At 43.6% G+C, this 14,341-nt stretch overlaps 1 protein-coding gene across 3 annotated transcripts in view; it reads right to left on the bottom strand.

Annotated features, from left to right (window-relative positions):
* The window catches only part of MYO5B (myosin VB), a 374,136-nt gene that overhangs the window by 110,107 nt on the left and 249,688 nt on the right, over positions 1-14,341 (bottom strand). For all 3 annotated transcript variants that reach the window (XM_058438377.1, XM_058438378.1, XM_058438376.1), the window contains exon 15: positions 813-965. In XM_058438377.1, coding sequence (XP_058294360.1) covers positions 813-965 — 153 coding nt within the window. The remainder of the gene's footprint in view (positions 1-812; positions 966-14,341) is intronic.

The raw sequence follows: 14,341 nt of genomic DNA, 5'->3' as shown, positions 1-14,341 counted from the left end.
AGTTATTGTTACTATTATATTATTAATCCAGAAGGATGGAAGAAATTTCAGAGACCTGGGGTAAGATTCCAGCTCTGACACTGCTATCTTGCTGTGACCAAAATCAAGTCCTTCCTATTTAAGGGTTCCTCAAATTACATGGGGGAGAGACTGCCCCCTAATGTGCCTAACTCCCAGTGCTGTGGATCAAATAAGATGAAAGGTGGGCAAATATTGTAGGAGAGATTTGGTCACTGTGCACCGGAAGCCTGCTCTTCCTAAACCTGAGGGCCTGGGGCCCTGACACCCGATGCCCGGGCATCCTGGAAATAATTTGTTATACTAAATGTCCAGAATGGCAAACCCACAGGAATAAATGTTAGGTGGTGGCTTCCAGGGACTTGGCAAGCATTCTCTTCTCTTCTCTCCAGAGACACAATGGGCAGAACAGCCACAGAGACCCCACAGCAGGAGAAGTTGCTTTTAGTCTCCTGATCCACAGCTTCCTTAAGCCTCCTCTCTAACCTATAAATTCCAGGCCCTCTTGCCTCCCACACTAGGTGTCTGTGGCCCTGTGGCACAGCCCCACTACAGGCGTTAACATACTTATGGAGGCTACAGTTGGCCCCTTCCCTCCTCCCTCTGTTAGTTCCCTGAAATGAAGGTTTTGGAGTTTCCTTCTTCTAAGGACACAAGGTAGAGCTGGGTGGCTGAGGCTACTGATGTCAAGGCTGCTGTGATGGCTTCCCTCTCACCCTGCCGCCATCCTTCATCTACAGAGAGGCCAGCCCTGCACATGCGCCTCGGCCCACAGCTTTTGGTCTGGGGCTGACCTGGTGGCCAACGGTTTTCTTGTGCTCCTTGTTGGAGACTTTCATGGGGGGTCTGGCAGAACGGATGTTGATCTTTGAAGATGATCCCTTCCCAGGGGTGGTGGCAGGAACAGGGTCCTTGTCATCATGAAACAAGTCAGCCACTAGTGGAAACTAGAAATAATCACAGGAAGAATGATGAAAGTGACATCTCCTGCACCTTATATATTTCCTGTCAAAGCTGCTTTTCAATATATACCTGAGAACGGAAAACACATGTCCATGCCAAAACCCACAAACCAATGTGCACAGCAGCATTACTCCCAAGAGCCACAAGGTAGGAACAACCCAAATATCAACTGACAAATGGACAAACAAATGTGGTACCTCCATACAATGGATTATTCAACCTTATTAATATATTCAATATAAAGAAATGACCTCCTGATCCATGCCACAACATGGACACACCTCGAAAAAATTATACCAAGTGAAAGCAGCCAGACACAAACGATCATATAGTGTGTGATTCCATTTACGTGAAATATCCAGGGAACAGAAAGTAGGTTATTGGTTGCCAGGGGTTGGGGGAGAAAGGGGAAGAGGAAGGGGAAGAGGAAGGGGAAGAAGGGAAGAAAGGGAGTGCCTGCTAAGGGGGACAGGATTTCTTTTTGGAGTAATAAAAATATTCCCAGACTTATAGTGGTGATGACTGCATAAATTGGTGAACATCTTGAAACCCAGTGAACTGTGTGCTTCAAAAGGGTGAATTTTATAAAGTATGAATGACAATTCAATTTTTTAAATGGTAGGAAAAAAGTTGCTTTTCCATACAATCTTACTCAATCTTCACCTACAAAGATGGGCAGAACTTCATTTCCTTGTGGTGTGGTAGGAGGTGGCTACGCGTTAATACACCTATGTTTAAGTTCTATTTTTCTACATTATTGCATCTTGTCAAATTAACTTCCCTGATACCTGTTTTCTCATCAGAATAGAGATAAGCCTATGCCTGTTATATGGGGTTGTTACGAATACTAAATAAGAGGCTAATATCTTCATCTGTAACAAGGTGAAGATGCACGCCTTGGATGAGGCGCTGGTGACAGAGTCCCAGCCAAGACATTCAGTCTGACAGGAACACAGTCCTGCCATCATCCCTTGGGGAAGTCAATGCTGGGGCTAGAATAAAGTATTACAAGGCTTTTACCACACTCCTGCAGGGGTGGGGGGAAAAGGAGGGAGGGAAAAGGAACATACAGGCCCTAGTTGCTAACCCTGAGCCACATCCATTCTCAACAGAAGAGAGGCTAAATGCTAGAGCCTCAGATGCTAGGCTCTGCTCCTTCTCACCTACCCTGCGCCCTCTTCCTTTAACCCCCACTTAAATGCATGGCTCCCCTCTCCTGCCATTGTGTCTGAACTCTCTAGTCTAGTGTCTGAGGGCTCCCTGATCAGATCCCACTCACCCCTCTCAGACAATACCTTGCAAAACCATCCAGCTGGTCACATTGCTGTCTCATAGGCACAATGCTCACTACTCCTGCCTCTATACCTTTGCTTACTGTGCTATTCTCACCTGAAATATCCCCACCCCTTGCTCTTCTATACTTATCCTAAGAGGCCCCTCTCTCAAGGTTGAGCCCTGCCCCTCCCGTGACCCTCTCCCAAAGCACCCATCACTCCTGTCTGTGTCTCCCACAGGCTCTGTGGTGCCCTGGGACGCCCTCACCCTCCCTGAGGTCTGTGTTGAATCCTGAGCTCTACACTTGCTGAGACTTCTCTTCCTCCCGAGAACAAGGGCTGAGGAGAGAACTGAATGAGAGAATCCGTGTGAGCATGTAGAAGAGTGCCCAGCATATAGGGCTCAGACATCATCTAGTTTTATTACTTTTACTAGGGGTTATATACATGAACACTCTTTCTTTTTTCTTTTTTTTTTTTTTGAAACGGAGTCTTGCTCTGTTACCAGGCTAGAGTGCAGTGGCGTAATCTCGACTCACTGCAAACTCTGCCTCCCAGGTTCAAGTGATTCTCCTTCCTCAGCGTCCCGAGTAGCTGGGACTACAGGCATGCACTACCACAGCCAGCTAATTTTTGTACTTTTAGTACAGACGGGGTTTCACCATGTTGGCCAGGATGGTCTCAATCTCTTGACCTCGTGATCCGCCCGCCTCGGCCTTCCAAAGTGCAGGGATTAAAGGTGTGATCCACCATGCCCGGCCTACATGAATGACCTTTCTAAACCACGTAAGTACAGATGCTTAAGAAAGTTGTATTTTTGATCTGAAGAAACAACATAGAATTTTAGATCTGGAACAAATGTAAAGGTCAACTTTCACCTCCATGTGGCAGGTAAGGATATAGGCGACTGGGGAGAAGGAACCTACCGGAATCCTGCTCCAACCTCTGTTCCCTCCACCAACAAGCACAATGGTTAGCACTAGCTCTCAAAGGGCTGCCAGTCAATGGCTGAGCCTGGGCTAGAACCTCGGCCTCTGGATGCCCAGGTCAGAGTTTGTTGCAATACATAAATATAGCCTTGTCGTTTAAACCCACAATATCAAGGAAGTAGAAATATAAAAGGGCTTTAGATATAGCCTTGACTTTTGAGGTACTTGCAACAACAATTAAATACATAAGATAACACTTCCATGAAACATTTCTCTAGCTGACATCATCTCCTGAGACACATAGGAGATTCAGGCTAAGGCAAGCTACCTACTGAAGATGCAGCATCATCTTCATGTACGGCTACAGGTCCCATACAGCAGTGACAGCTCATGCTCTGGTGATGCTCTGCACTGCCGAGACCTTCAATAAATTAAGTTCCAGCCTAATGGAGTATTTACTGAGCACCTACAAAGGCTTTCATACCAACAGCATCATGCCAAGAGCTTGGAAAGAAAGAATCATGTAAGAATAGGTCCAAAATTCACAAAATAATTCACTATTCTAGGTGAATTCAAAAAGTCCTAGAAGCATATCAAAACAAGGCAATGCGTATGAGCTTTTTCACATTACAGTCTACAGTGGGCCCTGGCTCATCTCCCTCCTGCAGTCAGGGATACCTGATAGTACAGAGTCATGATGTCACATTAGCACATTACAGTGTCCAGACAGAGTAGCAAGATGGTGCTGGTGGCACACTAGAACTGTTCTCAGAACCTGTCAGATTCAGGTGACTTAGCACACTCAAAGGCAGTTTCTGCAACCTTATTAGGTACCTTTGTGCTGGAGTTCCAGGGTGATATGATGGGGGGTATAAAACACATGATGACCATCCCATTCCCATGGGGCTCCTTGCAATCTGACCTCACTTACGGCAGGCATAAGACCATCAGCAACTACCCAAGTTGTGTCCAAGGAGAAACTGGAGAGATGCAGACACTTTGTTCAGTGAACCCCCCTCAGTCTGATGACTCTGGTACTTTTCACATATTAAAGTAACCCATATCACTTACAGGCCTTTTGGATAAGATCAAGCATAAAGCAACTTGTATGAATTCCACGGATCCAAGGGTTTGTTTTTAGCAAGGCTTAAGCCTCACCTTATGCAGGAACACTTCACTATCACAGTGGATTAGAATGAGTGTGCCCACCTTCACATACATACAAGGTTACAATGCCTAATGCTTAAAACAGCACCTAATGCTGGTGAAAATTATGGGCTAATCTTCTACATCAAGCATTTTAAACTAAAAACATACAAAAAAATTAGTTCCTCTTACCTAATTCTTAGTTATTACAAAGCTCATACATTTCAGTAGTTTCAGTTTTAGAGTCAAGAGAAATTAACACAAGTCAGTGTTTTGTTTTACACAGCACAGGAGCCAGTCTAACGGGTTATAAAGCAATGCAACAACAGTGTTTCATGTGCACCTACATGCACAACCATGCTGGAATCAACATGTGTCAGTTTCACTTTTCCCTTGCACTCCTCATTTCTCACAGACACACCAACCATTAGAAGCATCCAATTTCCATTTTCCACCAGAGTGACTTGCATGCAAATAAAAGTTGCAGTTCCTTAGTTCACTGGCCTGGGTTCTAAGTTCAGTCTAAAAGCACCAACCAATGATCTTAAAGCCATTTCTGGTGAGCAGCCCAAGCCCATTCTCACTGCTGGCTATTCTGTGGCTACAATAGGCTGCTGACACCATGATTAGCACTAGAGAATGCCACCATATTTCTGAGTAAAGCATACCTTGAATCCCTGCCTGAGGGCATGGAAAGGATGATCCTATTCACAACATGCAGAGTATAAATAGCTCCATGGAAGGAGATAGAGACAAATCCCTGCTAAGGATACTGATGATATTGTTGTCAGGCAGGTACCCTGGAGGGTCCCCCAGTGAGATCACTAAGGATGCCCCCAAGTGTTAGCTGCCAACAGGTGATAATTCTGTTGCTATTCTCAGCATCTTTGAAACAAATTTTCCTCCCTCTCTTCATGCATGGCTTTTCAAAGTCATAAATATTGTCTTTTTAGATGACAAGGTAACTAGTAAGCTGTCAGAAACAAAAACACAATTTAAGATCTGTGGCTAAAATCTGTATGCCAACATCATAAAAAACCGATATTTTTATTAGGTACTCAATTCCATGTGCAGTCAAAGAAGAGAAAGCAAATACTAGGTCACTGACTGTCAAGAAATTAGATTGACTAGTTTGTTCATTCATTCATTCATCCACGCATTAATCCATCAACACTGACTCTCCAATACGCAACAAGTGCTGTGCTGGGGACTGGTGACACAAAGGTGTTATAGAACAAGCCTAGCCTCTTCTATATCGTGGAGTTTATGGTCTAGCATGGAAGGTCAATGCTAATGAAAATAACCCACAATTAAAAACATATGGACAAGAATATCCTAAAGGAAATCAACAACAAAGATGCGACTGAATCAGGGGTCTGGGATGTGGGAAATGAAGACAGGATTCTCTTAGGGAGGGAAGTCTGAACTGTAGGACATTGGATGGGGAGGACGGCATGTTATGGGGTGGAAGTAACGGCACCTATGAAGGAGCTCTGTGCATTCAGGGGGCTAAGATAAAGCCGGTCAACCTACAATGTACACAGTGAGAAGGAAGTAAGAGGGACCGGCTCATGTAGGCCTCCGTTAAGAATCTTTATTTTTATCCTAAGAGCAATGGGATGCCATTAAAGGGTTAAAATAACAGGGGCTAATATTTATTGAGCACATTGCCTACGCCTGGCCAAGCCTCCCAATGGTGTAAGCACCATTGCACCCTATTTTACAGATGAGGAAACTGAGACTTAGGGCCCAAGATCACAGAGCTGTAAGTAGCAAAGTCAGGATTTGAACCTAGACAGCCTGGCTCCAGAGTCCAAGCAACAGTGCACCACAGACAGCGGCAATGACTGGAACCAGCGATGGCAGTTCTTTCTAAACAGATCCCTGGCTACAGCATAAGGAAGAGCCCACTGCACGTGAAGCCCTGTCCTGCGTGCCTAGAGGAGTCAAGGGAGACCAGAAGAGCTTACAACCTAGCAGGAGCTCAGAAGTAATGAGGTATAGCAGGAAGGGTATGGGGCTGGGTCAGGAGACCTGAACTTTAGATATGACCCTGCAACTTGATAGCCGTGTGGGGCCATGGCAAACCTCTCAGGCTTACTAGATTTTAACTTGCTCATCTATATAAATAGAAGAGCTGACCAGATGATTCCTTTAAGTCACTCCCTGACCTGGTTCCTGCATTTTCTTATACTTGAAATCGCTCCATTCCCTGGCTTCTATCCACCAAGCATACAGCTATGTTCAAACTTCTCTGCTGCTTCAAACCCCTCCCTGCTCAGCCTGTCTCTCTTCTCACTTTACCATCGATCACCTCGAGCAAGGCGTCCACAGATGGACACCGCCCTCCACGCTGCTCCTCCTCAGACCTCCCTCCACCAGATGGCCTCCTCCCCATGCTGCTGAACTGTACCTTGAGAGCAACTCCAGTGCTTGTCAAGTCCAATGGCTAGAAGTGGTGTGGTTTCATTTGTGATCCTACCTGACCTCTTCAAAGGCCTCTGTGCCACTGGCCCACGCCTCCTTGTAAAGGTCCCTTCCTGAGACTTAGCAGTTCTGCTTCCTCCAGTCTTCTCCCTGCGCGGCGCGCTTCCCAGAACCTCCCACGGGGCTTTTTCCCGCACTTTCCTCCTTTGCATTGCCATTTTCCAGAGCCTCATCCTCACCACTTACCTCAGTTCCTGGGGACAGTCTCCCCTAGGCCATGGCTCCAACCATCCCTCCCAGATCCTGCCACTCCAGTCTGGATCTTTTCCCGTTACTATGATTCACAATTCCAGCTCGCTCTTCTTCCCTCTAGGTGTTTCACTGGGAACTCCAAATTCAATACAGCCCAAACCACATTCACCCGCTGACTTCCTAGGTTAGTCTAGGATACTGCCCGCTCCCTGCTTCCTATATCTCAATCAAGTACCAGATTCTGCCCATGGGGCAGTATCACGCAGTCCTTTTTTTCATTAATCCGGAGCTGAAGCTGCTGCTCCAGCTCAGGACTACCCAGCTCTCTCCTGGATCACTACAGTCACCGAAAGCGTGAGGGCATACCTCTGGGCACACCTTCACCCAAACACATTCCAACAAACAGCCAGAGTTTTCTCTGGATGCAAACCTTATCCAGTAGCCACATGTTAAAGGCCCATTTGTTTGTCCTCACTGTCTGTGGCAGAAAGCCATAGATGAACAGTGTTCAGGTGAACTAAACGCTGAGAGTGGCAGGAGCAGAATAGCCTGGAGGAGGGGAGGAGAGGAGAAGAGGAGAGCTGGGCCTGGGGGCTCCATGGACCAGGGCCAGAGAGCCAAGATACAGGTAAGAAAGGACAAAGTGGCCCAGTCAGACTGGTGCTGAGAAAGTTCCGTGGGGAAACAATGGGAGGCTAGAGGCAGGTTCACATTTTGAAGATGTCATTGTGATTCATGCCTGTCTGTCATGGCAAAGCAAAACACTGGCTTATTAAATAATTCTAATTCATATACTTTCTGAAGTGAATTTTCAAGATGTTTGAGGCATGGGTAGAAGTTACCAATCTACATAACTATACTATTGGGTGGTGGGGAGGGGGTCAAATTTACAGAAATCATTCATAGTAGCTTTTACTGTGAAAAAATATATTAAGCCGTAAGGTCAGTAACAGGTACAGATTGAGTATCCCTTATTCAAAATGCCTGAGACCAGATGTGATTCAGATTTTGGAGAATTTACATTATACTTACTGGTTGAGCATCCCTAATCTGAAAACCCAAAATCCAAAACACTCCAGTGAGCATTTCCTCCCATCCAAGTACTAACCAGGCCCAACCCTGCTTAGCTCTTCTGAGATCAGATAAGATCAGACACGTTCAGGGTGATACGGCCGTAGATGCATTTCCTTTGAATGGCATATTGGTGCTCAAAAAGTTTCAAATTTTAGAGCATTCTAGATTTGTGATGCTTGATCTGTATGAAAAATCACACTAGGAACTTGGAAATTAGAATCACCAATGGGAGAATTTTAAGATTTCAGCCCCTTTCTCCTGCTTCCATTAGAAAGGCTATCCACGCTTTTAATTTTATACATTTAACAGGGAATTTGTAACTTAAGAACAGAAAGTAAAAACTGTCCAAGGTACATTTGTACCTAAGCTGGCACTGTGCTATAATCTGGATACAAACATAATCAAGATTTAGTCTGAAGAATTTGTATGTTATTTTAAAAGCTAGGTTTTTGTTTAAGTTCCTGCTGTTGAGACTGCATTTGGAAGTGGTAGGATCCGGGATTTAGAGGGAGATGACTGTGTTGGAATATTAGTTCTCAAAAGGAGGTACAGTATGCTTCGTATTCTATTCAAAATTTGTTTTATAAACTCAATGAACATAGAAAGAGATCTAGTTTGATGACAGGACTGAAAGACTAAGAGATACCATGTTCAACGCTGGGCTGTAGACAACCGCAAAAGACCCAGGCAAGAAATACAAATTACTGGTTCCATCCACACCCATCCCTTAAGAAGATTGGGCTAGGTAAGGATACCTCACCCGAGGAGTGTCCCAACTATACACAAGCCCAAAGTCACAATGAAAAGTAGTCACCAAGCTCTTTTTTTTTTTTTTCTTAAGACGGAGTCTCACTCTCTCACCCACGCTGGAGTGCAGTGGCGCGATCTCGGCTCACTGCAAGCTCCACCTCCCGGGTTCATGCCATTCTCCTGCCTCAGCCTCCTGAGTAGTTGGGACTACAGGTGCCCACCACCACGCCCAGCTAATTTTTTGTATTTTTAGTAGAGATGGGGTTTCGCTGTGTTAGCCAGGATGGTCTCGATCTCCTGACCTTGTGATCCGCCTGCCTCGGCCTCCCAAAGTGCTGGGATTACAGGCATGAGCCACTGCACCCGGCTGTAGTCACCAAGCCCTTGCTTGACAAAAGACCCATACAAAGGATCACATTTCTGAGTGAAAGGAAGAGGTTTTTAAATTTTTATTTTTTAATTGACACATAGTAACTGTACATACATGGGGTACCTAGTTTTGACATATATAGTGTATAATGGTCAGATCAGGGCAATTGACAAGCTCCAATTATGTGTTTAGAGCTATTAAGCAGTGTGTTTATAAGCTGACTGAGCAGTAAGAGAGCTGCCACAGTTTACCTTAGTACAGCCACCCGTGCATTTCTCACAACTTGTCCCCTTCAAACAAACACTCAAGGTAGCACCTCCGACAAACCAACACTTTCCTGTCACTTGTTTAAAACCTGTACATAGGGACTGGCTTTGGTATTCTCTGCTGTTCATTTCTATATATAGCTTTTAAAAGCCTGGGGCAAATCAAAAAGGGACTAAGAAGCATGAAAAGACTTTCTAAAGGCCATTTGGCAGTTTAGACAAAGTCAATTACAGCTGACACATAGCTGTTACCTTGGAAATCACACCTACTCATTTGTGTTTATAAGAATATAAAAGATATTTCCTCTGAAACAGATACATAAAGTTAAAATAAGACACAGTATAGGAACAGTTTGACTGATGTCTCTTCCCCAGAATCTTTTCTTTAAAAATAAATCTATGGCTGTAAACATAATAAACACATTTTCCTTTCAATCAATTCTTTTCCCATGACTAATGGTACCCTTTGGAGGGAAAAATCTCTGACATTTAGATGAATATTTTAAAAGGGTTTTAAATAGGCTTTGGAGGAAAAGTCTCAGTACTTCATTTTTTTTGGAAGACAACATGGACTCTCCTGTATTATAAAGGAGACGACATTGTTTTGTCAACTAAAAAGTTATCCTACATAGTGCCCTGCTTGGTTTAAGTATTGGTAGAAGCTTTTCAAATACCAGCACATCTTAAACGGGAAGCACTCAAAGTACATTTGAGAACATTTTATAGTATGTTTATTATCTCAAGCTCCTATACAGAAAATAAGTTAAAAAATTAAAAGTAAACATAAGATTTTTAAAAAGCAAACTTATTTGGTCAAAACAAGGTGTGTGTATATAACCTTTTAAAAACACATCAGCGTGGAAAGCAATGGACATGTGTACTTGTCATTCCTTGACAAGCTGAAGTCAAGCCATAAGCAGCAGGAGGGAGAAGGGGAGTGAACGCCTGGGCCTTGTCTGAGCTGTTCCTGCGATTCCTGTGCTGTAATTTGGGTACCAACATGACCAAGGTTCAGTCTGGTGAATTTGTATTTTAATATCTAGGTTTTAATTTTAGGTCCCTGTCATTGAGACTGCATTTGGAAGTGGTAGGATCTCTGAGATTCAGAGGGGGATGAGTTTGTTGGAAAATTAATTCTGGGAAAGAGGTGTAGGGTTCATGAACTCGGGGTAGGTAGCTTTGGGCCAAGGTGGCCTCTGGACCACATTCATCTCAAGATCCCTTATGCTGGGATAGAGTGGAAAGATGGCATTGGGATGCCTGTCCCATAGCCCAGAAACACTGCCCAGTACACCCTCACTACCCAGCACATGCTGGCATAAACACGCGACCCACAGCTTGTCCCTCTGACCTACATGTAGTGGTGGCCAGGAATAGGAAATCTTCAGAGGAAAAACATTCTCCTCTTAAAGTTTTCTTTTTTTCCTGGTTGATAAATTATTCCTTTTCACAATAAACAAAAACTGGAAGGGAAAACCTCCATCCTTTAGTATTTAAAGAAAATGAGTCTGTTAATAACTTGAAGTCATGTTTTAAAGAGGCATTTCTTTACTTAAGTCTCTATTTATAGCTCTGATAGCTGAGAAAGCAATTAGCTACATCACAACTGCTCAGACAATGGAACTGGCTTCACTAATTACATTCTCATTAACACCCTGTTATTTCACTGCTCTTAGTGGGAGTTCTTCGAACATCACTTTGGTTGGTAGAGTATATGGGTGTCTTCTATCCCCTACTGCTTAATTATTCATGATGACTTGTTAATTTCTTATCAAGGATGTCACCCAATGGAAAAAAAGTCTCTCATAAAATAAAAGTACTTTAGGTAAAATTATGAATTTACAAACAGGATTTGAGATTTAGCCGTGCTAAATGAAAACCAATAAAAAATTAAGCATTACAAGTTTAATGTAATGACATAGAACCTTGTATCTTTCTAGGTTTTCGTTTTTCTTTAATATGGAGTTAGAAACATATGCCTCGTAGGGCTACTATGAAAACTAAAAATTTTAAAGAAAATAGACTCACTCAGTAAATGATGAGCTTTAAAGATACTAAAATGACAGATGCTGCCAGACATGACCATCTGCCCGAATGGTGTAGAGCATACTTAGAATCACTCTTTGATTTGCAGCTGCAGTCTGTGTATAGCCCATCTGCAGGTTTATGGTGATACAGCATCAATCTTTGCTTTCTGTCTTTTGAGACGTCTGAAACAGGCTAGGAGGGGCTCAGGGTAGAGAGTTCTCAAGCCCTCCTCCAGTTAGGGTCTGGTCGGCCAGAGCTCTTCTTGGTTAATCTCAGTGCTGCTAGCCAACACTACAGCATCTCAGGGGTGTTGCTGGGATGGGGACAGGGGTGGCACCAAGGTCACTGGCTCTTTAGACGTTTTAGCTGGTGAGGGGGAAAGCTAGCATTGTGGTTGTGGGCAGGAAAGAGAAGGAGGAAGCTGCATTTCAAGAGTAGATCATACTGATTTTGTCCTCCAACTTAGCAACATCTATACGCTTTTGATGTGCATACTCTTTGAACCATCATCAATCTGCTTCTAAAATTTTACCCAATAGACATAATTGTACAGAAGTATGCAAAGATACACATAAAGGATATTCATTGCTACATTATTTGAAATAGCAAATGATCAGCAGTTGTTTAAAAAAGAGAAATAGATGTGTACTCATGTGGAAAGACAACCAAGACACAATGGTAACTGCGAAATTAAATTACAGAGGACTGTGTGTCTATAATGCACTTACTTTAATCTTAAAAAGATGTACCAACATGCAGAATAGGGTATATTCTGACCCATCAAAAGATGGGTCAAGGAGTGGGAAAGAAGACTTATTTTATATATTTCCACACTATTTTAATTTTTATGAGCTTATATTTAATTTCTAATAAAAATCCAGTACCTGCAACTAAAACAATATTCTTGTATAGAAAAGAGCTAACACAGCAGGCCTGCATCTGCTATCCTTAGAAAGGCTGCTTGACCCCTGGCTGGTGTCAGGGGAACTTGGATTTTCACCATTCCCTGATAAGAACTGTTCACTGTGCCTAAATTGTTCATGCAAACAATAATTTATGTTGAGCATCTGCTTTCCTTCTGGCAGTTTGGAATTTTGGTTTGTGCTAGGCTAAGGGTACCTACATAATCAACCCCAAATAAAAACCCTGGCCGCCTGGGCTCAGGTAACCTTCCCTGGTAGGCATGTCAAAAGAAGTGTCATGACTTGCTTCTAGGGGGAATTATGTGCATCCTGTATGACTCCAGATGGAAGGGACTCTTGGAAGCTTGTGCCTGGTATCCCGGAGACGTCACCCCATCCACCTCTCCCTTTGCTGAGTTTGCTGTTTACTTTTTGCTGTAACAAATTATAGCCATAACTATACGCTAAGTTCTGTGAGTCTTCCTAGCAAATGGTTGAACCTGGGGGTGGTCTTGGGGGCCACCAACCCACCCTTATCATTCTCTTCCATAGCACCTTCTTCTTGACCTTCTTAGCATTACCACAATTTGTAATTAAACTGTGCATCTTTTTCACTAAGTTCCATGAGATTAACTACATGTGTTGGTTACCACTATATACTACACAAATATTCAATAAAGGTGATAAATAAAAATAAGGGAAAAGCAGCTCAGCTATTAATAAAAGGTAACCTGCTGCAGAGTGAGTATAACAGAGTTTTCCTGGCATCACTCCTTTTTAGATTCTGGAATCCCCAAGAGTCACTCAAATTAAGATGCTCAGAAATCAACACAATGGCAGAACCAGACTGTGTATTAAATAAAAAGTACCCACCTCTCTTCCCTCCATCCCTCGTTTCTGCTTCTAATCTGAAAGGAGAAACTTCTACCAAGACAACAGAGTTTTCTGGCCTTATAGGTCGTCACAGGCCTCCAGGCATCGTAAGAGACCACCATGAGGAAGGGGATCCTAGTGCTCAGACCACTTCCATCTACTCTCTTTCCTTGTGCCTTGGGGCTCCTCCCTATGCCACCACCCTCATGACAAAAATGGAAAAAGTCACATTAACCACCACAGAGTGGAAATCTAAAATCTTAGGGAGCTGCAAGGTCAATCTTGCGTTGAACTCCAAAGTGATATTCAATTTTACCCACAGCCAATTTGTCCCAGTGATGACTAATTCTCTGATGTTCCAGATATCCAGAGATCACACTGGGCAGGGGTCTGTTCTTGGCAGTCTGCATGCTGCTATTGACTGAAATCCTCCCTAAACCCCTCACTACGTGATAGAACAGGGTTTACTTGGCTTTATGTCCTGGGTTCATTTTGCTGGATATATTTTCTCCATTCTATCATCTCATCCTATTGCATTCATCTAAAGCTTATCACAAAGAGAAATTAATCTGCCATTTCTCCAATGTTATCAGGCCCCTGCAGTGAGTTCAGTATCATGTGGTCTGGGAGAAAGCCTCCTAAATCCTAGGAAGTTCCCCCACCCCCGGCCCCAGGTTTCCTCTGCAGGGCTAAAGCCAGCAACAGCATCTGCATCAGAGTTGGCTTTTAGAATGCCAGCGCACATGCTTCCCCTGACTGCACCACCCTCTCCCCCTGCTCCTTCTCTCCTTTCACAGTTACCTGTATGTGTCTTCATCTGCCCACTCACAGCCCATTAGAAGCGGAGCAACCAGAGTGTAGACTCTGTCTTGCTCATCTTTGTGTGAAAATGGTGTGTTTAGGGCAGTGCCTTCCAAAGCAGGTGCTTAGTAAAGATATGTTTGGGTGAACTGGTGCCTTCTTTACTCTACCTGTAGAATGGACACAATATTTGCTACCTTTTTCCTATGCTTGGAAATAAATGAAATTCTGATAATAACAGAGAAAGAGTCCAAAGTACTAGATTTAA

This window comes from Hylobates moloch, unplaced genomic scaffold (assembly GCF_009828535.3).
Source record: "Hylobates moloch isolate HMO894 unplaced genomic scaffold, HMol_V3 SCAFFOLD_5, whole genome shotgun sequence".
Lineage (NCBI taxonomy): Eukaryota > Metazoa > Chordata > Mammalia > Primates > Hylobatidae > Hylobates > Hylobates moloch.
Note: the sequence above shows the minus strand (reverse complement) of the source record. Positions and strands in the feature narration are given on the sequence as shown.